The 21,880-nt window shown below is 43.5% G+C and overlaps 2 protein-coding genes across 3 annotated transcripts; one reads left to right on the top strand and one right to left on the bottom strand.

Annotated features, from left to right (window-relative positions):
• Positions 1-265: 265 nt before the first annotated feature.
• Positions 266-7,197, bottom strand: LOC110533002 (NELL2-interacting cell ontogeny regulator 1). Its single transcript, XM_021617139.3, has 3 exons — positions 5,422-7,197; positions 5,001-5,089; positions 266-3,527 (listed from the first exon to the last, which is right to left on the bottom strand). Exons 1-3 carry the CDS (start codon positions 5,618-5,620, stop codon positions 3,456-3,458), a joined length of 360 nt encoding a protein of 119 aa, XP_021472814.1. The 5' UTR covers positions 5,621-7,197; the 3' UTR covers positions 266-3,455.
• LOC110531619 (negative elongation factor A) lies at positions 7,130-20,546 on the top strand. 2 transcript variants are annotated; one of them, XM_021614919.3, is made up of 11 exons: positions 7,130-7,414; positions 11,871-12,042; positions 12,540-12,701; positions 13,291-13,380; positions 15,946-16,073; positions 16,193-16,262; positions 16,468-16,556; positions 16,660-16,771; positions 16,973-17,280; positions 17,917-18,016; positions 19,687-20,546. In XM_021614919.3, exons 1-11 carry the CDS (start codon positions 7,205-7,207, stop codon positions 19,869-19,871), a joined length of 1,626 nt encoding a protein of 541 aa, XP_021470594.1. In that variant the 5' UTR covers positions 7,130-7,204; the 3' UTR covers positions 19,872-20,546. The 2 variants fall into 2 exon arrangements, with proteins under 2 accessions (XP_021470594.1, XP_036843341.1); XM_036987446.2 differs by having other exon boundaries at positions 7,406-7,731.
• The last annotated feature ends 1,334 nt before the right edge of the window (positions 20,547-21,880 follow it).

Here is a 21,880-nt window from a genome sequence, read left to right as displayed (position 1 = left end):
CCAAAAAAAAACGTCTTAGAAACGTCGGGTCGTGCTTACTGGGGTGTGGCCTACCATGTCACCCACAATGGAATTTTATGAATGCCCCTCCATGTGGTATGCCCACCATTTATAAAACAGGCCGTTGTGTTGGTTTTATTAGTCCTGATTCCTGTGACTAATCAATTTGGCGATTTCATCTTTGAATATCAGAGTTACTTAACTTTATCTGGATTTATCACGAGCCTATTTGTAATGTGTTTACACAGTGGGACATGTAGAAGTATTTTATTTTTCGCTATGATCAGCCGGTCAAATTTATGGAAATAAACTTCCAACCACTGATGATGACAATCGGGTGAAACTCCTGGAGAACAGTTGTGATTGTTCATTCCATATTGTCCATTTGACTTTGACCTGTCCTGTTATTAGGATATGTTGTTAACATGACAGCTCATTTTTAATTGATTGAGTGCCATTTAGGTTATTAGCCTATTTGATCTGAGAAAATTACATGATGTAAAAGGATCCTACATCTTCATACATTTGATCTCCAGCCTGTAGGCTACTGAAAGGGCCACATACTCTTTCTGGCATATTCTCTATCTGCTACATGATTTATGTTAGATACATTTTTTTACTGAAAGTTGGTGTGGCGCTGCAGAGATGCATCTCTCCAACAGCACCCTGGAGAGGCGCTGGGAATGGACAAGCTAAATATTTTTCCCCCCTGCCTTTGACAAAGTGGGCAATGCTTAACGAAGGGCGACATCAGCCCTCACCTAGAAAGCCCATATGTCACTGGTTGAGAGACATTGTTTTTGGGCAGAATTATGTGAGGTTTTATGTGTTGTTGTTTGAGGTGTGTCTTGATCAGTTTAGCTCAGAAAATGCTGCCCTTGTCAATTTGCCTACCTAATGAGCGGACCAGCCGTGGTCCCATGTGTTGGAGCCAAATCCCCATTTTCTTTACTTGTGTTAAATATATTGTTTTAGTCCATTTATACAACTATAAATATAGCGTCATGAATTATGGAGTATAGTTGGAGTTTTTGGTTTTCTATTATGATTAACATGGGTATATAAAAGCATTATGGAGCATTTCCTGGGCACACCCCTTTTTTCCCCATGTTCCCCTTCCCTTTACCTATTAGTTTTTTTTTTGCAGTAGGCCTCAGGTATGGAGCTACCTTACAGAGCTACCTTACAGTTTTTTTGCGCTACGATACTAAGAAAGCTGCTACTAGTCTATACCTTTTGTTTGGAGTTGAAAACTGATCGCTTCGACTTTGTTCGTTGATGGAATATTGCCAATGAAACGACTTTTAGTTTGGAAAATAAATGTTTTTACACTATCGGAGCTTTGGATTCCCTGTTCCTTGGTTGCTTTGGAAATGTGTCTGAGTACGTCATCACATACCTGTGGCCTCAAGGTAAGTTTGGAATTGGATTACAAATTGCCTTCATACCATATTTCATGCGCTGAAAAAAAAGATCCCAGAAATGTTCCATACGCACAAAAGGCTTATTTCTCTCCAATTTTGTGCACAAATTTGTTTACATCCCTGTTAGTGAGTATTTCTATTTTGCCTAGATAATCCATCCACCTGACAGGTGTGGCATATTGAGAAGCTGATTAAACAGCATGATCATTACACAGGTGCACCTTGTGCTGAAGACAATAAAAGGCCACTCTAAAATGTGCAGTTTTGTCACACAACACAATGCCACAGATGTCTCAAGTTTTGAGGGAGCGCGCAATTGGCATGCTGACTGCAGGAATGCCCACCAAATTTGTTGCCAGAGAATTGAATGTCCATTTCTCTACCATAATCCGCTTCGAACAACGTTTTAGCAATTTGGCAGTGTGTCCAACCGGCCTCACAACCGCAGACCACGTGTATGACGTCGTGTGGGCGAGTGCTTTGCTGATGTCAACATTGTGAACAGAACGTCCCATGGTGGGGTTATGGTATGAGCAGGCATAAGCTGCAGACAATAAACACAATTGCAATTTTCAATGGTCATTTCAATGCACAGATATACTGTGACAAGATCCTGAGGCCCATTGTAGTGCCATTCATCCACCGCCAACATCTCATATTTCAGCATGATAATGCACAGCCTCATGTTGCAAGGATCTGTACACAATTCCTGGAAGCTGAAAATGTTCTTCAATGGCCTGTTTTCTCACCAGACATGTCACCCGTTGAGTATGTTTGGGATGCTCTGGATCGACGTGCACAACAGTATGTTCCAGTTCTCGCCAATATCCAGCAACTTCGCACAACTATTAAAGAGGAGTGGGACAACATTCTACAGGTTGCAATCAACAGCCTGATCAACTCTATGCGAAGGAGATGTGCTGTGCTGCATGTTCAAATGGTGGTAGGATCCTAATTTGACCTGTAATGTCACAGCAAAAAAAATCCGCAAAACAGGATTTGAATGTTTAGTCCATAAGGTTGCATTCTCGGTGGTTAGGCTATTAGCTGTCCAAAAGTAGGCTTCATGGAAAGTGCAATACTGTCGGGCTCCCGAGTGGCGCAGCGGTCTAAGGCACTGCATCTCAGTGCAAGTGGTGTCACTTTAGTCCCTGGTTTGAATCCAGGCTGCATCACATCTGGCTGTGATTGGGAGGCCCATAGGGCGGCGCACAATTAGCCCAGTGTCGTCCGGGGTAGGCCGTCATTGTAAATAAGAATTTGTTCGTAACTGACTTGCCTAGTTAAATAAAACAAAATCTATATAACTGTGGGTTTTCAGTGAATGGATGCAAATCACAAAGCTCATCTGCAGGAAAATTCTCAGCAATAAAAGTGTGATCAAATGACATTTGTTATAACTGATGGAGATGAGTGTAGGTCTATACCTTATATTCATGCAGCAAGGATGTATGGTACCACAGAGAACTAAAAAGAACCCTTATTCTGAAGCCTGGTGTTCCCATGACTATAAAAACACTTTCCAAGACACTTTCTTAAAATGATACGGGTGTTATTATGAATTACCAGCTCTTTTGAATTCAAGACCGCTGCCAGGTGTATATGTGAATTATCTTGAAGATCACTGATATTTTGCCACACATTTTATAAAGATATCTGTTCATTGAATGTACTTACAGAACTACCTAAAATTATCTAGATTTGTGTTTCAAAACCTCACATATGACCAAGAGGGACATGAGGTGTAGTTTGCTTTGCCCGACATGACATAGTAACGCATTGCTGGTTTTCTGAACTCATCAAATAAAATATTATATTCAAATTACAATTAAACCACTGCAATATAATATCTGATATGTTAGCAAAGAAAATAAAGTGCATGTTGTACAAATTATTTAACTTTTTTTTTTTTACAATATTCCATAGAAGAAGGCTCAGAGACATCTGTCTAGTCCAGGCAGTTTAAAGAAGGTGTCCAGTAATAGTGGGTGTGGAGTCGGTTGCCATGGTGAGGGCACATCACTACTTAACTCAGTGCAGGGTATTAGTGGGCGTGCATCCACACAAGGCTCGCCTCACTGCCCTCAACGCCAGGGTCTCAGTCTAGGAAGAAATAGAGGCAATGCCATGTTAGTGAGCACCAGTCTGAGGAAACCTTCTAAGCAAGACTAACACATTACTTTGTCCATTAACTTATAGAGAACGGAAATGTGTCTTTACGCTCACAATCCAACCCCCCCCCCCCGAGACACACACACCCGCGGGGTTGGAAGCAATGGGTCAGCCGCAGTGCAGCGCCCCTGGAGCAATTGTAGGGGGTTAAGTGCCTTGCTCAAGGGCACAACGGCAGGCAACTTATAGAGAAACTGTACAGAGGAACTTTTGACCAAGACGGACGACGACAGCAAGACTTAGAAATCTCACTGGAGAAAGCATCCGAGCAAGTGAAACAGTATGTTTAACCCATGTACATATCTGATGGTGTCTGGCCAAAAAGAGTATGACATGTCATATTATTTTTGGCCAGACACCATCAGATGTGTGTACTACAGATACTAAGACAGAGGGGCGCTGTTTGACGCTTTCTCTGATGAAAGATTCGGCCTCTTGCAAATTGAAGGAAACTTATGAAACACGGCTAGACAAGAATGAGAAATCATTTAATTTATTTTTATGTTGACTGGGTTCTGTTGGCATCCATGTTTCCACGCCCCTTTGTAGGCTGAATGTCATTACACTTATGGTGTTTGTCAAAGATATCCCTTTCCATTCAAATGGCAGGTGCACAATCCACTCTTTCGGATGCTGGACTTATTTCAGAGTAGACAAGCGTACACAGGTAACCTACTTAACCTTCTATTTAAAAAAAAATATCCTGTTAAAAAATAGAGACCCCATGAATATCACGGTATAATTCACACTCTGGATGGCACATTAAGTGAACTTACTGTTGTATGGGTAAAAAAAAATACTGAGCTTGAATGCAAACACTCTAACAAGATTTTGAAATTAATTTATGATTTACTTGAACAGGGAAATATCTCAAACCTAAGCTGAAGCATTTAATGCATTGCACCATCATAATTATAGATCAAAATCCACCTTCCATCGATTAAGGTTCTTAATGACTAGGTTAAAAATCTGCCGATGTGCCATTGAGCAAGGCACTTAACCCTAGTTCCTCCTGTAACTCACTCTGGATAAGAGCATCTGCTAAAAGACTCAAATTTATATGTTATGGCCCCGCTAAACTGGGTCTGTGCCCCACCTTGGCCACTCCATTGAAGATGTACTGGACACGCCACTGATCAGTGGTTGAAGTGGAATGAAATAGGTACTGGTACTCATTTTGGGAGCTGGAAGTCTTCGTTTAGATGGTGGTACTCATAACATAATAAAGCCAATAGCCTATTCTATATCAGGTGCCAGTTCTCAATCTATAGACAAATTGGAGGTGGACAGCTCCAGCCCACTTCAAGCACTGAGTATATGCAATAGTCTTTACACTGTACTTACAATAATAATTACAATGTAACATAAGGTGTAACTGAAACAGAGAGGGATAGGAACTGTTACCTGGGCATCGAGCTTGAAAGCAGTCTTCTTGAGGTCTTGCAGTGCCCTCTGCATGAATTCAAATGCATGGCAGTCCACACAGGGACGTCCTGCAAGACAATGAGACAAAATACAATAATAGTGTTCAGTATGATTAATTATATATAGGCTACTGCATTTGTGAAAACAAAATCAATATCTGAAGACTTTTAGATTTACAAGTAATACCTTATATGCTGCCACACTTCATCAATCAATGGCTGTTCTCAATTGGTAAACTATCGATTAGGCAATCAGATTTGATTTTGTGTAGATCTAATAAATCTTACATTTTTTTCTATCTATGCACAATAGTCATCCACACAACAGTAACAAACGCTCATTGTGTGTATTTGCAAAAAGAACAAATACAATAAAACCTATTAAATAAAACACCACTTACTTTCTGCAGGTATTGCCTTCCCCGTCTCCTGCTCGCCAAAACCTGGCCTAAAAGACAGCAGCTGCACGGCTAAGAGCAGCATCACCGCTTTCAAATAGCCGCTCGATGCCATACTGCGGTGCATCATGTCCAGAGGAAGACCTGGCAAACGGAGAGAGCGAATTTCAGCCTTTGAAACTTTAGGATAGGCAGCTATCATATTACGAAATTGGTAGGCTAGATGAAAACGACTGTAGGCTATGTTTGCTCATCAAAAGACTCACTAGGGGTCCCAAGTGGCGCAGCGGTCTAAGGCACCGCATCTCAGTACTATGGGCATCACGACAAACACCCTGGTTTGAATCCAGGCTGTATCACAACCGGCGGTGATTGGGAGTCCCATAGGGCGGCGCACAATTGGCCAAACGTCGTCCGGGTTTGGCCGGTGTAGACTGTCATTGTTAATAATAATTTGTTCTTAACTGACTTGCCTAGTTAAATAAAAGTTCAATTTATAAATACAAAAATACATGTTTACATAGGCCTACTGTTTTACCCACTTCATATGCATATACATACTTAATTTTATTCAAGACTCATCCTATATAACTTACTGTACATATTGTCTATTTCATCCTATATAACATATTCTGTTTATTTCACACCATTATATAGGCCTACATACACACATTTATATATATATGTTTATATATCGAACCAGGGACCCTCTGCACACATCAACAACTGCCTCCCACGAAGCATCGTCACCCATAGCTTCACAAAAGCCGCGGCTTTGCAGAGCAAAGGGAACAACTACCTCAAGGGCTCAGAGAGAGTGACGTCACCGATTGAAACGCTATTAGCGCGCACCCCGCTAAATAGCTAGCCATTTCACATCGGTTACAGAAGCATTCAAATCTAGGCCTACTCACTGTGTGTGATAATGAAGAGACGATTGTGTTGAATATGAATTCGATGGACAGAAAGCGCATGCGTATAAAACCCTCTGAACGGATTGTCCCTCCCAAAAACACGTAAAATGATGCTAAATTGTTTTATTCATTGCAAATGAAATGTTGGCCTCTCTGGTTCGCTATGTTGGTCACATGTCTTATAGGCTAATTTAATCACAGCACTAATTTTAGCATCTTTAGTTGCATAACCTTAAAGATGTAAAAAAAAATGGATCACTAGCCACTTTAAACAATGCCACTTAATATAATGTTTACATACCCTACATTACTCATCTCATATGCATGTACTGTACTCGATACCATCTACTGCATCTTGCATATGTCGTTCGGCCATCGCTCATTCATATATCTTTATGTACATATTTTTCATACCTTTACACTTGTGTGTATAAGGTAGTTGTGAAATTGTTAGGTTAGATTACTCGTTGGTTATTACTGCATGGTCGGAACTAGAAGCACAAGCATTTCGCTACACTTCGCATTAACATCTGCTAAGCATGTGTATGTGACAAATAACATTTGATTTGAGATACAGTAATTGTTGTACAATAATATTCCTACAGGCCTGTCGATTTAAAGAAATTATTTAGTTGCATAACTCTAACACGCGAAATGAATGGTAAATAAATGCAATGCTGTTGTACAACTCAAGTGTTCTGTAAAGTAATTATTTCAAAAGGCCCTGTAAAATAATATTTTTTGAGGACAGGTAAGAGAGAGGTGAGTATATTTTGCTCTCCCCGATATGAACATGTGGGTGGGTCCTAACAGTTCTGTTTTCTTAGGTAGCCTGTTAAAATGCCCGAACTCAATACACTTCTTTTTCCAAGATGGCGTCGATGAAGGACAGCGACACCGGTCTGTGGCTCCATAATAAACTAGGATCAACAGACGAGCTTTGGGCGCCTTCTAGTATTGCTTCACTCCTCACCGTTTCAGTTATCGACAATATACGGTTGTGTTTTTCGAGTTTGTCGCCTCCAGTTAAGCTAAAACTATTGCTAGGGATGCTGCATCTTCCCAGGCGGACTGTTGACGAGGTGGGTAACGTTACGCGAGTTGACATGACTGATTGAGCACTAGGTAGCTAGTTTAGATGGGATTATGCAACAGGCAGCCTTGACCGAGTTTCTAGCTGATGTTTCCTGAGCGGGAAGTATAGTTGTAACGTCAATGGACACCATGCTTACAAGCTGTTTCAAATGTATACTTAGCTCGTTAGCCGCAGATATGGCGATGCAGACAGTCAACATCATTCATTACAGTGTTCTCTACTCAAGTTAAACCACCGATAGCCAGCAGTCCGCATCGATCGCTTCCTTGGTTAGCTAGATAGCTGCTAACGTCAGCTGTGTAGGTAAGTGTCTACATACCGGAGGTAGCTAACTATCGCGGATAGGCTAATTTTGTCCAGTCGTATGTTTTCTGTTTTGTTTACCTAATGCACATGCCTTCTTTTCATAAACACCACTTTAGTTAGCTAACCTAAAATGTAGCATTGGACCTGTTTGTAGTGTAGTCGTATTTGTAATCTGATTTGTCTGATAATCATTGAAATGCTGAACTTGTCAGAGTTTTGTCAGTTTCGCTTTTTATTTTTTTTATATATTTTAGTTCACCTTTTGTTTAACCAGGTAGGCCAGGTGAGAACAACTGCGACCTGGCCATGATAAAGCAAAGCAGTGCGACACAAACACAGAGATACACATGGAATAAATACACCTACAGTCAATAACACAATAGAAACGTCTATATACAGTGTGTGCAAATGAGGTAAGATTAGGGAGGTAAGGCAATAAATAGGCCATAGTGGTGAAATAATTACAATTTAGCAATTAAACACTGGAGTGATAGATGTGCAGAAGATGAATGTGCACTAGGGTGCAAAGGAGCAAATAAATAAATAACAATATGGGGATGAGATAGTTGGGTGGGCTATTTATAGATGGGCTATGTACAGATGCAATGATCTGTAAGCTGTTCTGACAGCTGATGCTTAAAGTTAGTGAGGGAGATATGAGTCTCCAGCTTCAGTGATTTTTGCAATTCGTTCCAGTCATTGGCAGCAGAGAACTGGAAGGAAAGGCGGCCAAATGAGGAATTGGTTTTGGGGATGACCAGTGAAATATACCTGCTGGAGCGCATGCTACTGGTGGGTGCTGCTATGGTGACCAGTGAGCTGAGATAAGGCGGGGCTTTACCTAGCAAAGACTTATAGATGACCTGGAGCCAGTGGGTTTGGCGACGAATTTGAAGCGAGGGCCAGCCAACGAGAGCATACAGGTCACAGTGGTGGGTAGTATATGGGGCTTTGGTGATAAAACGGATGGTACTGTGATAGACTCCATCCAATTTGCTGAGTAGAGTGTTGGAGGCTATTTTGTAAATGACATCGCCAAAGTCAAGGATCGGTAGGATAGTCAGTTTTACGAGGGTATGTTTGGCAGCATGAGTGAAGGAGGCTTTGTTGCGAATTCTAGATTTAATTTTGGATTGGACTGCCAGGTAGTGCCATTTTGGAGGGCGTAACCAGCGAGCTAGCTAGATCACAATTACAAACTAGTGGGAGATGGCCTTTGAAATAGTTGTTGCTCTATTTTAAATCAGCTATCAACAGTTAAACTTTCTATTAAGCTTTGTTAAATAAATCTCAACTGGTCCACAACCGGTGTTGTAAACCAGGTGCATTCCATAAAATATCTCGACATTGCTTTGTTTACCCATTCTATTTCCGTGATTAATACCGGTAAGCGATTGAATTAGCTACATGTAGGCTATACAGTTAGACTTGTCACTTCCATTTTTTGACCATAACAAAATCAGTATCTCCTGTCATATATTATCTAAAAATTAGTCCAAAGTTCTTTGCACTCCTAAGTTTCATCCAATGGAGTCAGCTCTGGTTGACATTCTGCACCACAGAAGTTGTAGCTTCTATGTACGATTGAATATACCTTATTGTTCATTTACATGGAAATTCATTTTGTGCGATCAGAATACAAATACACAAAAACACTGGAAAGTTAATAGGGCTGCGTTTACATAGGCAGCCCAATTAAGATACTTTTTTCCACAAATCAGAATTTTATCAGAGCTGATCTGATTAGACCAGTTAGTGGATAAAAGATCAGAATTGGGCTGTCAGTTTAAATGCTGCCTTTTTTTTATATATATATATATAGCTTAACGCACACATTCACAGTCCCTGCAGCCTTCTGTCCGACCATATATTGGGCCTATGCCCACTGTTCAGCAGCCTGGTGGCTGATGTAATGAAACTTGCCTTGCTCCTATTCTTGCTGAACAGTGGGACCTTATATCTCCTTCTGGAGGACAGCAGCTCAAAACATTGGACCAGATTGTGTGCAGGGTTCTCTATGATGCGCCTGGCCTTGTCCATCTATGATGGAGGCCATGAAGTCCCCTGCACTGCAGCCTGCTGAGCTTGGAACCTAGGTTTAAGGGCCTCCCAATGATGGCCTTGTAAGGCAATTGACAGCCCACCACACCAGGCCAGGAAACAGAAAGTCAGTACACTCTCTATATGGCAAGAGTAGAGTACAGTGGCGGTCGGTGCCGTTTATGATGATGATTTTTATTTTTTATTAGTTTGGCCTTATTTCTATTACAGCATATTGGATGACTGCCATTCATATTCCATTCACCCAGATCAATGTCAAATTGATTTAGGATACTACATGATACAAAAATTTTCCCTATACCCATCATGAGGTTGCTACAACCTAGACAATGAATGAAAGTTTACAACGTAGGTGGACATAGGTCGAGAGAAATGAGGTGACAGACAGTGAAGCATGGACAGACAGTGACACATTCAATACTGCCTTGCACACTCTTGCGTGCATCTAGCTTACCTAGGGTGTAATCATTAGTCCAACAGGTGCAAACAAGAGTTTCTATTGGACAGATTCAGGTACGTTTATCCCCGTTTTGTTCCGTTTGCTTCCGTTTAAGAAATGTTTTCAACAGAATCGGTGGATTGAATACACCCCTGATCACGTGTAAACCCACTTTCATAGCAGCCACATTGTATTCCTTCTGGCATCTATGCGCTCGCCTCCTCTCACCTTTTCCCTTCGTTTGTGGACTTCAATGCATCAGCTGTATGTGACCAGCCGAAAAAAACTTTCCAAGCCAAACCATATGATAACCGCTAAACACAGCCGCTAAACACTCGTTGTCACCATATGGGGCGGCAGCGTAGCCTAGTGGTTAGAGCGTTGGACTAGTAACCGGAAGGTTGCAAGTTCAAACCCCCGAGCTGACAAGGTACAAATCTGTCGTTCTGCCCCTGAACAGGCAGTTAACCCACTGTTCCTAGGCCGTCATTGAAAATAAGAATTTGTTCTTAACTGACTTGCCTAGTTAAATAAAAATAAAAAATATATTAGCTAAAGTCAGCATAGCTAACAGAGCATTAGTAAACCTACTTCAATCATGCACTAACGTTAGTGTATAGTCAGTAAGCAGTTTAGCGCTTACACCAGGTGGCAATAAATGAGTAAAACCAAAAACGTACCAGTTCCAGTGCTACTGTGAGTTCCAGGCAGTGCTACTGTGAGCCATGCATGTAAAGCCTAAAAACACATTAACATTCCACAAGATTGGACAATAGTTTTTTTTCCTAAAGTCCATCTGTTTGAGTAGGCTAAACTAGCTAGCTGCATTTGCTAGCTAAGTTCATTTTTTTTAAAAAATAAATACATTTGTTCAAAAGTTCATCTATTGTCTTTTTCCTCTCTGAGTCAACTACTCACCACATGTTATGCACTAAACTGCTAGCTAGTTGTAGTTTCAGTACTAGATTCATTCTCTGATCCTTTGATTTGGTTTAAGAGCTCTGATAGGTTGGCGGATGTTCTCCGGAAGTTGTCATAATTACTTTGTAAGTCTATGGAATGGGGTGAGAACCATGAGCCTCCTAGGTTTTGTATTGAAGTCAATGTACCCAGAAGACGACGGAAGCTAGCTGGCTACACCATGGTGCTACCCTACAGAGTGCTGTTGAGGCTGCTGTAGACTTTATTGCAAAACAGTGTGTTTTAATAAATAATTTGGTGACGTGAACATATTTAGTGTAGTTATCAAAAATGTTTAACTTTTGGAACGTTTAAATTGTATGAAATTCACTGAGGAGGTTGGTCCTCTCTATCCTCCTCTGAGGAGCCTCAACTGGTGGTGTAGTTGGCGAGTGTCCAGGTGTTTTATACATACATACATACATATATTCGAATTCCGTTCCCTGCTCTAACCTCCATATCCACCCTCTGCCCCTACACACTGCCCCATGGAGATTCTAGGTTCAGTTTATTTCCATACCTTGTTCTATACCATTTGTATAAACTGCTTAAGGCCTACTGTGAGCCATGCATGCATGTAAAGCCTAAAAACACATTACCATTCCACAAGATTGGACAATAGTTTTTGAATCTTGCCCTCCACACTCCCACAACCTCCCTGACCTTATCTGTGCAGATGAAGGAGGCCCTGTCCGAGATCATCCAGCTGGCCACGGTGGACTCTGAGCCCTGGGTACTGATGGTGGCAGACATCCTAAAGTCCTTCCCTGAGACGGGCTCCCTCAACCTGGACCTGGAGGAGCAGAACCCCAATGTACAGGACATCCTGGGGGAGCTCCGGGAGAAAGGTGGGTACACTACAATATGTCAGGAGTCACTAGTCAAGGGGGAAAATGAGAACAGCAGGAGTCATTGAGGTTCATGGTTCTAGCGTTGTCACGAATGAATGATTTAGGAAAATGTTTTTTTTGTTTTTTTGTGCCTATTTCAAATAGGATACATTTTCCAGCATGTTGGTGCTGCTCTACAATCACCTGTTGATTGGTCATGTATCAGAGTGGAGAATCGTTTTTTGTATTCAGTACATGAGCGGTGAATTGCTGAGCTCTAGACTACTTGTCATTATGCACTTTTTATTTATCACCTGTGGTACTGGTTGGTTATAGCATGATGCAGACAGGCATGTGTACTAACAGCTTTCGCTTGCTCTCTGGGGTCTAGGTTGAGTAACTGTAAAAACACTGTCAGCTGCTGATGTAAAAAGGGCTTAATTAAGCTTTCAAGATCCATTTAGAGATGTAATAAACAAGAAAATAAATGCTTTTGATTGCTCTCCTCCCTGCAGTGAGTGAGTGTGAGGCGTCAGCCATGCTCCCTCTGGAGTGCCAGTACCTGAACAAGAGCGCCCTGACCACGCTGGTGGGCCCACTCACGCCCCCCGTCAAACACTTCCAGCTGAAGAGGAAGCCCAAGAGTGCCACGCTCAGGGCAGAGCTGCTGCAGAAATGTAAGATAAGACACTTCACTCCATCCAAGGGTACATGACAAGAGTCTAAAATGGCCACCTCGTCTCTTCACCTCAATCTCCGCATCTTCATCTGGGGACAAATGTATCGAACGTCTCAGATTAAGTCCCCCTCCTGTCCATTTACTGTTATTAGTGCAGATGAAGGAAAGCAGATGAGATAAGGAAGCCACTTTAGACTCTTGAAATGCCTCCCCGTGTTTCAGGTCTCCTCTCCTTTGTGCTAATTTTACATAAAGTTGAATGGTCTTTTTGTCACATTGATGAAAGGTCATGACTCATGTTCATTGCGGCACTCGCTGGAAAACAAACATGAGTGTTTCTTATTGGACAAGTTAATGTAGTCCCTGTTTGTCAGTTTTCTTCTGTCAGGTGCCTAATGAACAGCACCCTTGGGTGTATTCACTAGGAGCCTAACGGAAGCAAACAGGATGAAACGAAGAAGGACCTACTGGAATTGGTCCATTTGAAAATTTTAGTTTAAAAATGTTTTCTGTTGCTAAATGTTATGCTACAATGTTCACTGATTTAATACTCGTTGTTAATTGGCTCATTGTTATTGTGTTTTCAGCCACAGAGACGGCTCAACAGCTGAAGAAGACAGCGGGAGTGCCTTTCCACGCCAAAGGAAGAGGCCTGGTCAAGAAGATGGACACCACCAGTGAGTTTGACACACTTCTTGTTGTTGCCAAGACTAAGCCTATGAGCACTTACACCATTTATACCAGGGTTTAGCCTGTAATTGAAATGAATAGCGCAAGAGATGCTGCTACAGTGCCTCAATCAAGTCATTTGTTGCTGCTGGAGTGAAACATGCTTTTATTAGCACAATCATTGTGGAACCATTCTAAATGTAAATGTGTGTTAAAAAAACCTTTGGATGGCAACGATTCCACGTAGCTACAGCAAATGGCTTCCTGGTTGTGTAGTATGGGGACCCCAGGAAACGCATGCTCCAAAAACACCAAAATACCTAATTTTAGAAACGGAAAAGCTCAGTATTTTGATGCAAGGTCTTTTAGATGTTGTCCACATTAAATTGTTATATTTGCAATGTTTTATTCCGTTTTGTTGCGAAAAAAATAACTTATCCTTTAATTGTTTGAAACCTGAACATTTAACTGTATATAACAGGGCATGTCGTACCTTCAAAGTATCCTGTATTCAAAATCCGACCAAACATGGAGGCAATTATTTTATAAAAACTTCCATATGCCAATGAAACCGGTAGTCTATTTCTCTCATGTTCTATGTGTTTCCTTCAATGTCCAGTATCCAAAAGTAGAATCCTGGTCATATTAGCAGCGCGTGTGCAGTGCGCTTTTGACAGTGTTTTCCCACTAATTGCATTATGGAATGAACATTTGCGTGTAGCCAATTGCCTTGTGCAACTGGATTCTGGAATTCCTGATGGGCTGCCCCCAGGTTGTGAAGGTAGGCACCTCATCTACACTGATTCTCAACATGTCCCCACAAGGGTGTGTCCTCAGTCCCCTCCTGTATTCCCACAACTGCATGGTCTCAGAGTTCCAATTCCATCATCAAGTTCACTGACGACACGACAGTAGTTGGCCTGATTTACCAACTACAACGAGACAGCCTACAGGGAGGTGGTAGGCACTCTGACGGCATGGTGCCAGGTAAACAACCTCTCCCTCAAATGTTAGCAAAACAAAGGTGCTGATTTGTGGACTTCAGGAGGAACCAGGCTGGACACGCCCCCATCAACTGGGCCGCCGTGGAGACAGTCAATAACTTCAAATTCTTCAGCGTACATATCTCAGAGAAGCCGAAATGGTCTAACCACTGGGACACCGTAGTGAAAAAGGCACGACAGAGACTCTTAAACAGGATGCTGAAGAAATCCGACCTGTCCCCGAGGGCCCTCCGTGTTCAACAGGAGCACCATCGAGAGCATACTGTCGGGCTGGGTCACAGCCTGGTGCGGAAACTCCACTGCCGCGGACCGCAGGACTCTTTAGATGGCGATACGTGCAGCTGAAAGCACCAGGTGTCACAGGAAGGCCAAGAAGATCATCAGGGACCCCAGCCACCCAAACCATGCCCTGTTCAATCATTCAGACGTGGCCAGACTGGACAATAGTTTCTACCCTCAGACCATCAGGCTGCTGAATATCCACCACTAGTCAGCTATCTGCTCCAGCCTCCCCACTGCTACTCCCCCATGGATATTTTGCCCCAACTACTCCCCCTATGGACATTTCCCACTGTCAATGGTCACTTACATTACCTGCTGCTCCCCCACCCCTGCTACTCCTGCTATGGACATTCCCCCTTACCCCAATAGCGTGCATCACTGTTGCAGTTGTTAATGTGTATATTATGTATTTTTGTACATATTTAGTTTTTATTTCACTTGGTCCCCACACCCCCCTTAATGGTCACGTTGCTCTCCCTATGGTCTTTATTCTGCCTCCACCCCAATATGATGTTTTTATTCATCACTGCTACAGTTGTGTATATAGTGCCATTTGTTTTTTTATTACCATTTTCATAATTTTATTTCACTTAGTCCTGCATCACACCTGCAACCCTGTACATGTGACTATTAAACAATCTGTATCTGTGCATAGCTGCACTTTATGATGTGAAGAAATTATAGTTAATCAACTTAAGCTAAACGTTCTGATCTGTCGCGTCAGATTCATAGCTTTTTAGCAGGTTTTTTAAAAGTATCTTAGGCCTACTGGTTGTATGAATTTGGGCTCCATCGCCCCAACTGCCCCAGTGTCTGTTTTGGAATAGGACATTTCTTTGTCACACAGAACGACAAGCTGACAAATAGAGTAGGTCAACTTTTCTACTATGGGAGATAGTAGATTGACATACGCTAGTGATTTTGCTGTTCGTTACTCGTCTTGTTGGCTGAGGAAAAGTAAATGTGGACAGTTATTCTAGCATCTTCAAATTGCATCCTTGAGTTGCATGTTCGGTTCAGATGAACTACCATGCTCTAAATGTGATTTTCTGTCATTTTGAGCACTGTGGGTGGACGCCCTAATCGGGTAACACATCCAATGCAGTCTGGTAAATTTCTCAAATGTCCGGTCAATGTAAATGCTGTCAGTCAAATGTCCGGTCAATGTAAATGCTGTCAGTCAAATGTTCGGCGCCACATTTTCCTACCGGAAAACCTGATTAATACCCACTGGTATCTGAGTGGTTGCTGAGATCATGTTATCATGTTTTCTACCCTTCCTTCCAGCACCCCTGAAGGGGATCCCCAAAGCCCCGTTCCGCAGCCCCACCACCCCCAGCATGTTCAGCCCCCCCAGCAACCGCACACCCATCGCCCCTGCACGGACACCCCTGCGCAAGGAGAGGGGGGTCAAGGTGACTAAGGGGGCTTAACAAGTGGCATGGGCTGTGTCCTAAATGGCACCCTATTCCCTACATAGTGTGTGTTCAAATGTGTCAAGAGAAGCTGATGCACATTATTCTCTGTTCCCTAGTTGTTAGACATCTCAGAGCTGGATATGGTGGGAGCTGGTAGAGAGGCAAAGAGGAGAAGAAAGACTTTGGGTAACTGCCTTTTCTATTTCCATCTATCCCCCTCTAGCTAGCAGTCTTCACTGTTGCTCACCATCCTTCAGACTCACTGACTCTTATTAATGATTATGTGCTAGTGGTATTTGCTAAAACATTCAGGACATGAGAAGTTGAAATTGTTTAGAAAAGTTGAATGTCTTCACTTAAACCACTTATGGCCCTGTCTCTGTGTGTACAGAAACAGAGGCTGGGGAGAAAGCTGCTAAAGAGGAGGCTGTGGTGGAGAACGCTACACCAGACTATGCTGCTGGACTGGTATCTACACAGGTAGGAACACTCACTCACTCAGCGTCATTCACACACACTCACTAACTCACACAATGTAATGCAACTTATACAGAGGTATTGATCCACTTCTCCTGTGTTTCAGAAACTGGGTGCGTTGAACAACGAGAGTGCTCTGCCGTCTACGAGCTACCTGCCGTCTACCCCCAGTATGGTCCCCTCCTCCTCCTACATTCCCAGTTCAGAGACACAGCCAGGTGAGAGAGACGCCTACAGAGCTGTTAGTCAGATCTCAGGGTAACCCTCCATTTGGCTAGCCTGGGTATCAGTCGGTTTGTGCTAACATTCCACTCCTTGTACTCCAGACACATTTTCTGTAGTTACTCCTATCCAATCTTCTCAGATTGGCAGAGTGATATAGCGATTGTTTCATGTCGATAACTGGGTCTTCATTCTAGCGAACGCAGGTGGTTTGGGACGTGACGCCCTGCAGTCGGGTCGCCAGCCTGAGGAGTCGGCCACGCCCGGCGCTGCCGCCACCACCACCCTCCCGGGCCAGTTCAAACAGAGGACGCCCATGTACAACGCCAGCAACACTGCCACCAGCCCCACCGCTCCCGCCTCGCCCAGCACGCCAGCCAGCACCCCTGCCAGCAGCAACGGCCCCCCGGCTGCCGCCACCGCCACACAGCCCGAGACCCCCACCACACAGCCCCCGACGCCCACGCCCCAGCAGCCCCAGCCCAAGAAGAACCTCTCGCTCACGGTGAGTTGGCTCAAGGCATCATTGGGACTTCCAATATCCACACTAGTATTCTACTTAGAATTAGGCATTATATTGGGTGAGTTTTCTAATCTGGACTACTTACGATGTGAGACTGCTATGCTTACATACAAACATTAACTGTGGAGATTGTAGTACAGTATGTGGTAGTTTTACCTACCTTAGTGGTGTGTAACCTCTGCGCCGCTGTGTGTGTAACCTCTGCGCCGCTGTGTGTGTAACCTCTGCGCCGCTGTGTGTGTAACCTCTGCGCCGCTGTGTGTGTAACCTCTGCGCCGCTGTGTGTGTAACCTCCGCGCCGCTGTGTGTGTAACCTCTGCGCCGCTGTGTGTGTAACCTCTGCGCCGCTGTGTGTGTAACCTCTGCGCCGCTGTGTGTGTAATCTCTGCGCCGCTGTGTGTGTAACCTCTGCGCCGCTGTGTGTGTAACCTCTGCGCCGCTGTGTGTGTAACCTCTGCGCCGCTGTGTGTGTAACCTCTGCGCCGCTGTGTGTGTAACCTCTGCGCCGCTGTGTGTGTAACATCTGCGCCGCTGTGTGTGTAACCTCTGCGCCGCTGTGTGTGTAACCTCTGCGCCGCTGTGTGTGTAACCTCCGCGCCGCTGTGTGTGTAACCTCAGAGAGACCAGATGTATGCTGCTCAGGAAATGTTCAAGACGGCCAACAAGGTTACCAGACCAGAGAAAGCACTCATCCTGGGCTTCATGGCCGGATCCAGAGGTACTGTACTGCTTTCTGCAAAATACTCCCTCATTTTAGTAAAAAGTAATTGCTTTTTGCAATGGATTATGAATATTCCCTGGAGTATGTCCACCTAGTCGTATACTGTGAGTTTAACGTACTAGTAATGATTTAGTAATGTGTTCGACTGGGATGTGGATATGTGCAAGCCCTCTGGTGGGGGTCAAATCTAAGCCTAACTGGCTATTTACTCATGTGTACACAAACACACCTTCCAACACTCTTACCCTCACTGCTAGTTGAAAATGTCTGACTTCTACCATATCAGCACACATCTAACTGATCTATCCCCTCCTCCAGGGAACCCTTCTACCATAACACTCTAGAACATCTAACTGATCTATCCCCTCCTCCTCCAGAGAACCCTTCTACCATAACACTCTAGAACAGTGGTCACCAACCTTTGAGTCAAGATCACTTTCGCAGTCAAAAAGCAAGCTGAGATCTACTGCTGAGATGTATTTATTTTACATTAACCTCACGCAAACAGTTTTGTAGGAATGAGGTTTGGGCAGTTGGCCCTAACACCTTATCACAGCATATTGGCTATATGATTGGCCTGCCAATATTGTTAATAATCAGACCATATTATATTTCAAAACTCGAGTTTGATAACATAATGGATCAGTTGGTTTAGCACTTGAGGCACTGTGGAGCATGAAATGAAATAATTTGCTTTTTTATTTTACTGGACTGATGGTACCTGCATCTGATAGTCAACGAGGTCAAATCACCACGTCAGTGGTCTTCAGGTCGAAAAGTCAGAGCTCTAGAAAGATGCCTGAGTTTCTAACTTGGATGACCATTCAAAATGATTTTTCCCAACCGCCTCTCACTGTCCCTGCTCTCTCCTTCCTTTCCTCCGGTGAGAGTGACCAGAGAGAGGGGACACCGTCTTCCACCTGATGGCGAAACTCAAGTCGCATTGCATCTGCCTCATGTACAAATTCATGTTGTTACTATGACCAGAGAATGTTTAATATTCCTTAATATTAAAAATCGACAGTACTAGCTGCTAAAAATAATAAAGAGCAGAGCTATCGATTCTTGGCTACTCATTCATTGCAGCTGCAGCCCAAACAGAAGTACGGAGAGGCGCATTTTGTAAGTGTTGAATAAAAACAGTGACAGTGCTGAATATAAACTTAACCATGAACGCAGTCATGAAAACAGCAGCTCTTGGCTGTATTCGTTGACAGTCTCTCTGTGGTCATGGTTTTAAAAGTTATTAAATCTGACGTTGGCTAGTAGCCTATTAAACTTGGCTGTGGCCAGGGTCATGGAAGCTCTGTAGTCACGGTGATTTGAGCTATCCGATTGGGCAGCGCAGTAGGTGCACTCGATTTAGTCACAGATTTGCCGGTCCACCAGTGGAGTTTGTCTCACTTTGCTTACACGGCGAGCAGGATTTTTGAATCAAGTGCACCTACCGGCAACAGCTCATCACGAGCGCAAGCCTTTATCGTTCATTGGCTTTTCTACAGAAATATTTGGTGATCGACTAGGAATGTCTTGAAGATGCCTCGATCGCGATCGACCGGTTGGCGACCACTGCCCTAGAATCTCTAACTGATATATCCCCTCCTCCAGAGAACCCTTCTACCTTAACACTCTAGAACATCTGACTGATCTATCCCCTCTTTCTCCAGAGAACCCGTGTCCGGAGCAGGGGGACATTATCCAGATAAAGCTGAGTGAACACACAGAGATCCTGCCCAAGGCAGATGGCACGGGCAGCACCACCATGCTGGTGGACACAGTGTTTGAGATGAACTACTCCACAGGACAGTGGACCCGCCTCAAGAAGTACAAACCAATCACCAACGCCTCCTGAGGTGGCTGCTGGCCTGCCTGTCGGGACTAAACATACATGCATACATACATACATGCATGCATCAACACACAGACCAAATCTTGCTCTGGTGGACAGGGACTTGTCACACACACACACTTGTGCATACACATGGGCCAAATTCAGTGCGTGAGGGGCTAGGGAGGATTGTGTGGGAGGGATAGGGGGGTATGGCTCACTCTTTCAAAGTTCCTGCATTGACAGGCAGGGGTATCCTCAAGACTATCTCTCTCTCTCCCCCCCCTCCCATTGGTTTGTTTTTCTGTTTTGTTTATATGTCCCCTCAGATTCCTGGATGTTTGGTAAGGGGAGGGGTACAAAGTTGTACCTTATTTTGATAAGACAACTGTTAACACTTGCTTTACTATTAAAGGTACAAGCATGCCACACTATGTCAAGAGAAAGTCGTTATTACAACTGTCCGTGTTTTTCACTGTGAGAAGGTAAATAATGGGACGTTTGCAGCTTCCTACTTTCTGTCAAAGAATGATTTGAAAAGAACAAAGAAAAAAGCCTGAACGTATCAGAAAAATGTGACCGATGGGATGATCTGCTGTTTCCTTTGTGCTGTCTAGTTCTGATTTGGAACATTCTGCAGAATGCTGTTTTTCCATCCTTACCAAGAAGTGAAGAAAATAAAGTGAAAACCTGTTCAGATTCCAGTGTTTAACATAAGTCCTTCAGAACATCTCTCTCCTCCTGACTCTAAGATCCTGATGATTAGGGTACAGACGTACCGTTGACAGCTTCGTCCACTCTGATCTGTTGGATTACTCTTCAAGACAGGAAGTTCAGGCAACGGGGGTTGCACTAGCATGACAACACCTGTCGTAAGACAATGCAGTCGCACTGGTATTTAGTACAGTATGAATCAGTGGCGGCTTGTTCATTAGGGTGTTGGGGGTGACACCCTATAGTCCCCCCCCCCAAAAAAATGTTTAAAACAGTCAATTGCTGTAGCCTTTATATTTTACGGTTTAAATGTGTTCCAAACTATTATTTCAGTTGGCCTCTTATTGCTTTGAGGGGGGCATGTTTTAGCATCCAGGACCGCTACATTAGATTACATTGACACCTAGCGGTTCTGAGAAGAAATACACAGCTGCTTTAAGTCTATTGCTCCTCCTGGGGGCGTTGAGCTGGAACGCCCTAGCTGCTCTGATCTAACTCCATTCCAACAGCAGGCAGTAATCATGGTCAACAGATGTGAAAATGAATGGGATTTTGGCGCCGACAGGCAGCATCTCGTGGTGGGATTAGCGGCTGTGAGTATACTGTATATGTCATTACAATCTGAAATCAGGAATAAAGTAACCCATAATCAATACAGCACTGATTTTGTGTGGCACCTGACCTCCGACTTGACTGTCATGCTCATGACAGGTTTAGGCTACAAGAGGAAATGTTGGTGGAATTCGTTTCCAGATTAGCCAACACAGCTTGAATGTTCATTGCTTGCTACTTGATGAGGCCCAATCCTTCAGTAGACTCAGACTGGCGCTTTGCTTTGGTGTATGTCCCAAAATGATGTATTCTTATTCACCAATGGAGGAGAGGATTTTATTTTTTGCAAGGCAATATACAGTGCCTTGCGAAAGTATTCGGCCCCCTTGAACTTTGCGACCTTTTGCCACATTTCAGGCTTCAAACATAAAGATATAAAACTGTATTTTTTTGTGAAAAATCAACAACAAGTGGGACACAATCATGAAGTGGAACGACATTTATTGGATATTTCAAACTTTTTTAACAAATTAAAAACTGAAAAATTGGGCGTGCAAAATTCATGCTCATCCTAACATGTCCCTCCAGCATGACAATGCCACCAGCCACACTGCTTGTTCTGTGCATGATTTCATGCAAGACAGGAATGTCAGTGTTCTGGCCAGCGAAGAGCCCGGAATTTAATTCCATTGAGCACGTCTGAGACCTGTTGGATCGGAGGGTGAGGGCTAGGGCCATCCCCCCCAGAAATGTCCAGGAACTTGCAG

Source organism: Oncorhynchus mykiss, chromosome 9, assembly GCF_057628025.1.
Source record: "Oncorhynchus mykiss isolate SJ-2025 chromosome 9, ASM5762802v1, whole genome shotgun sequence".
Lineage (NCBI taxonomy): Eukaryota > Metazoa > Chordata > Actinopteri > Salmoniformes > Salmonidae > Oncorhynchus > Oncorhynchus mykiss.
This window is presented reverse-complemented; position numbering and strand designations above follow the sequence as displayed.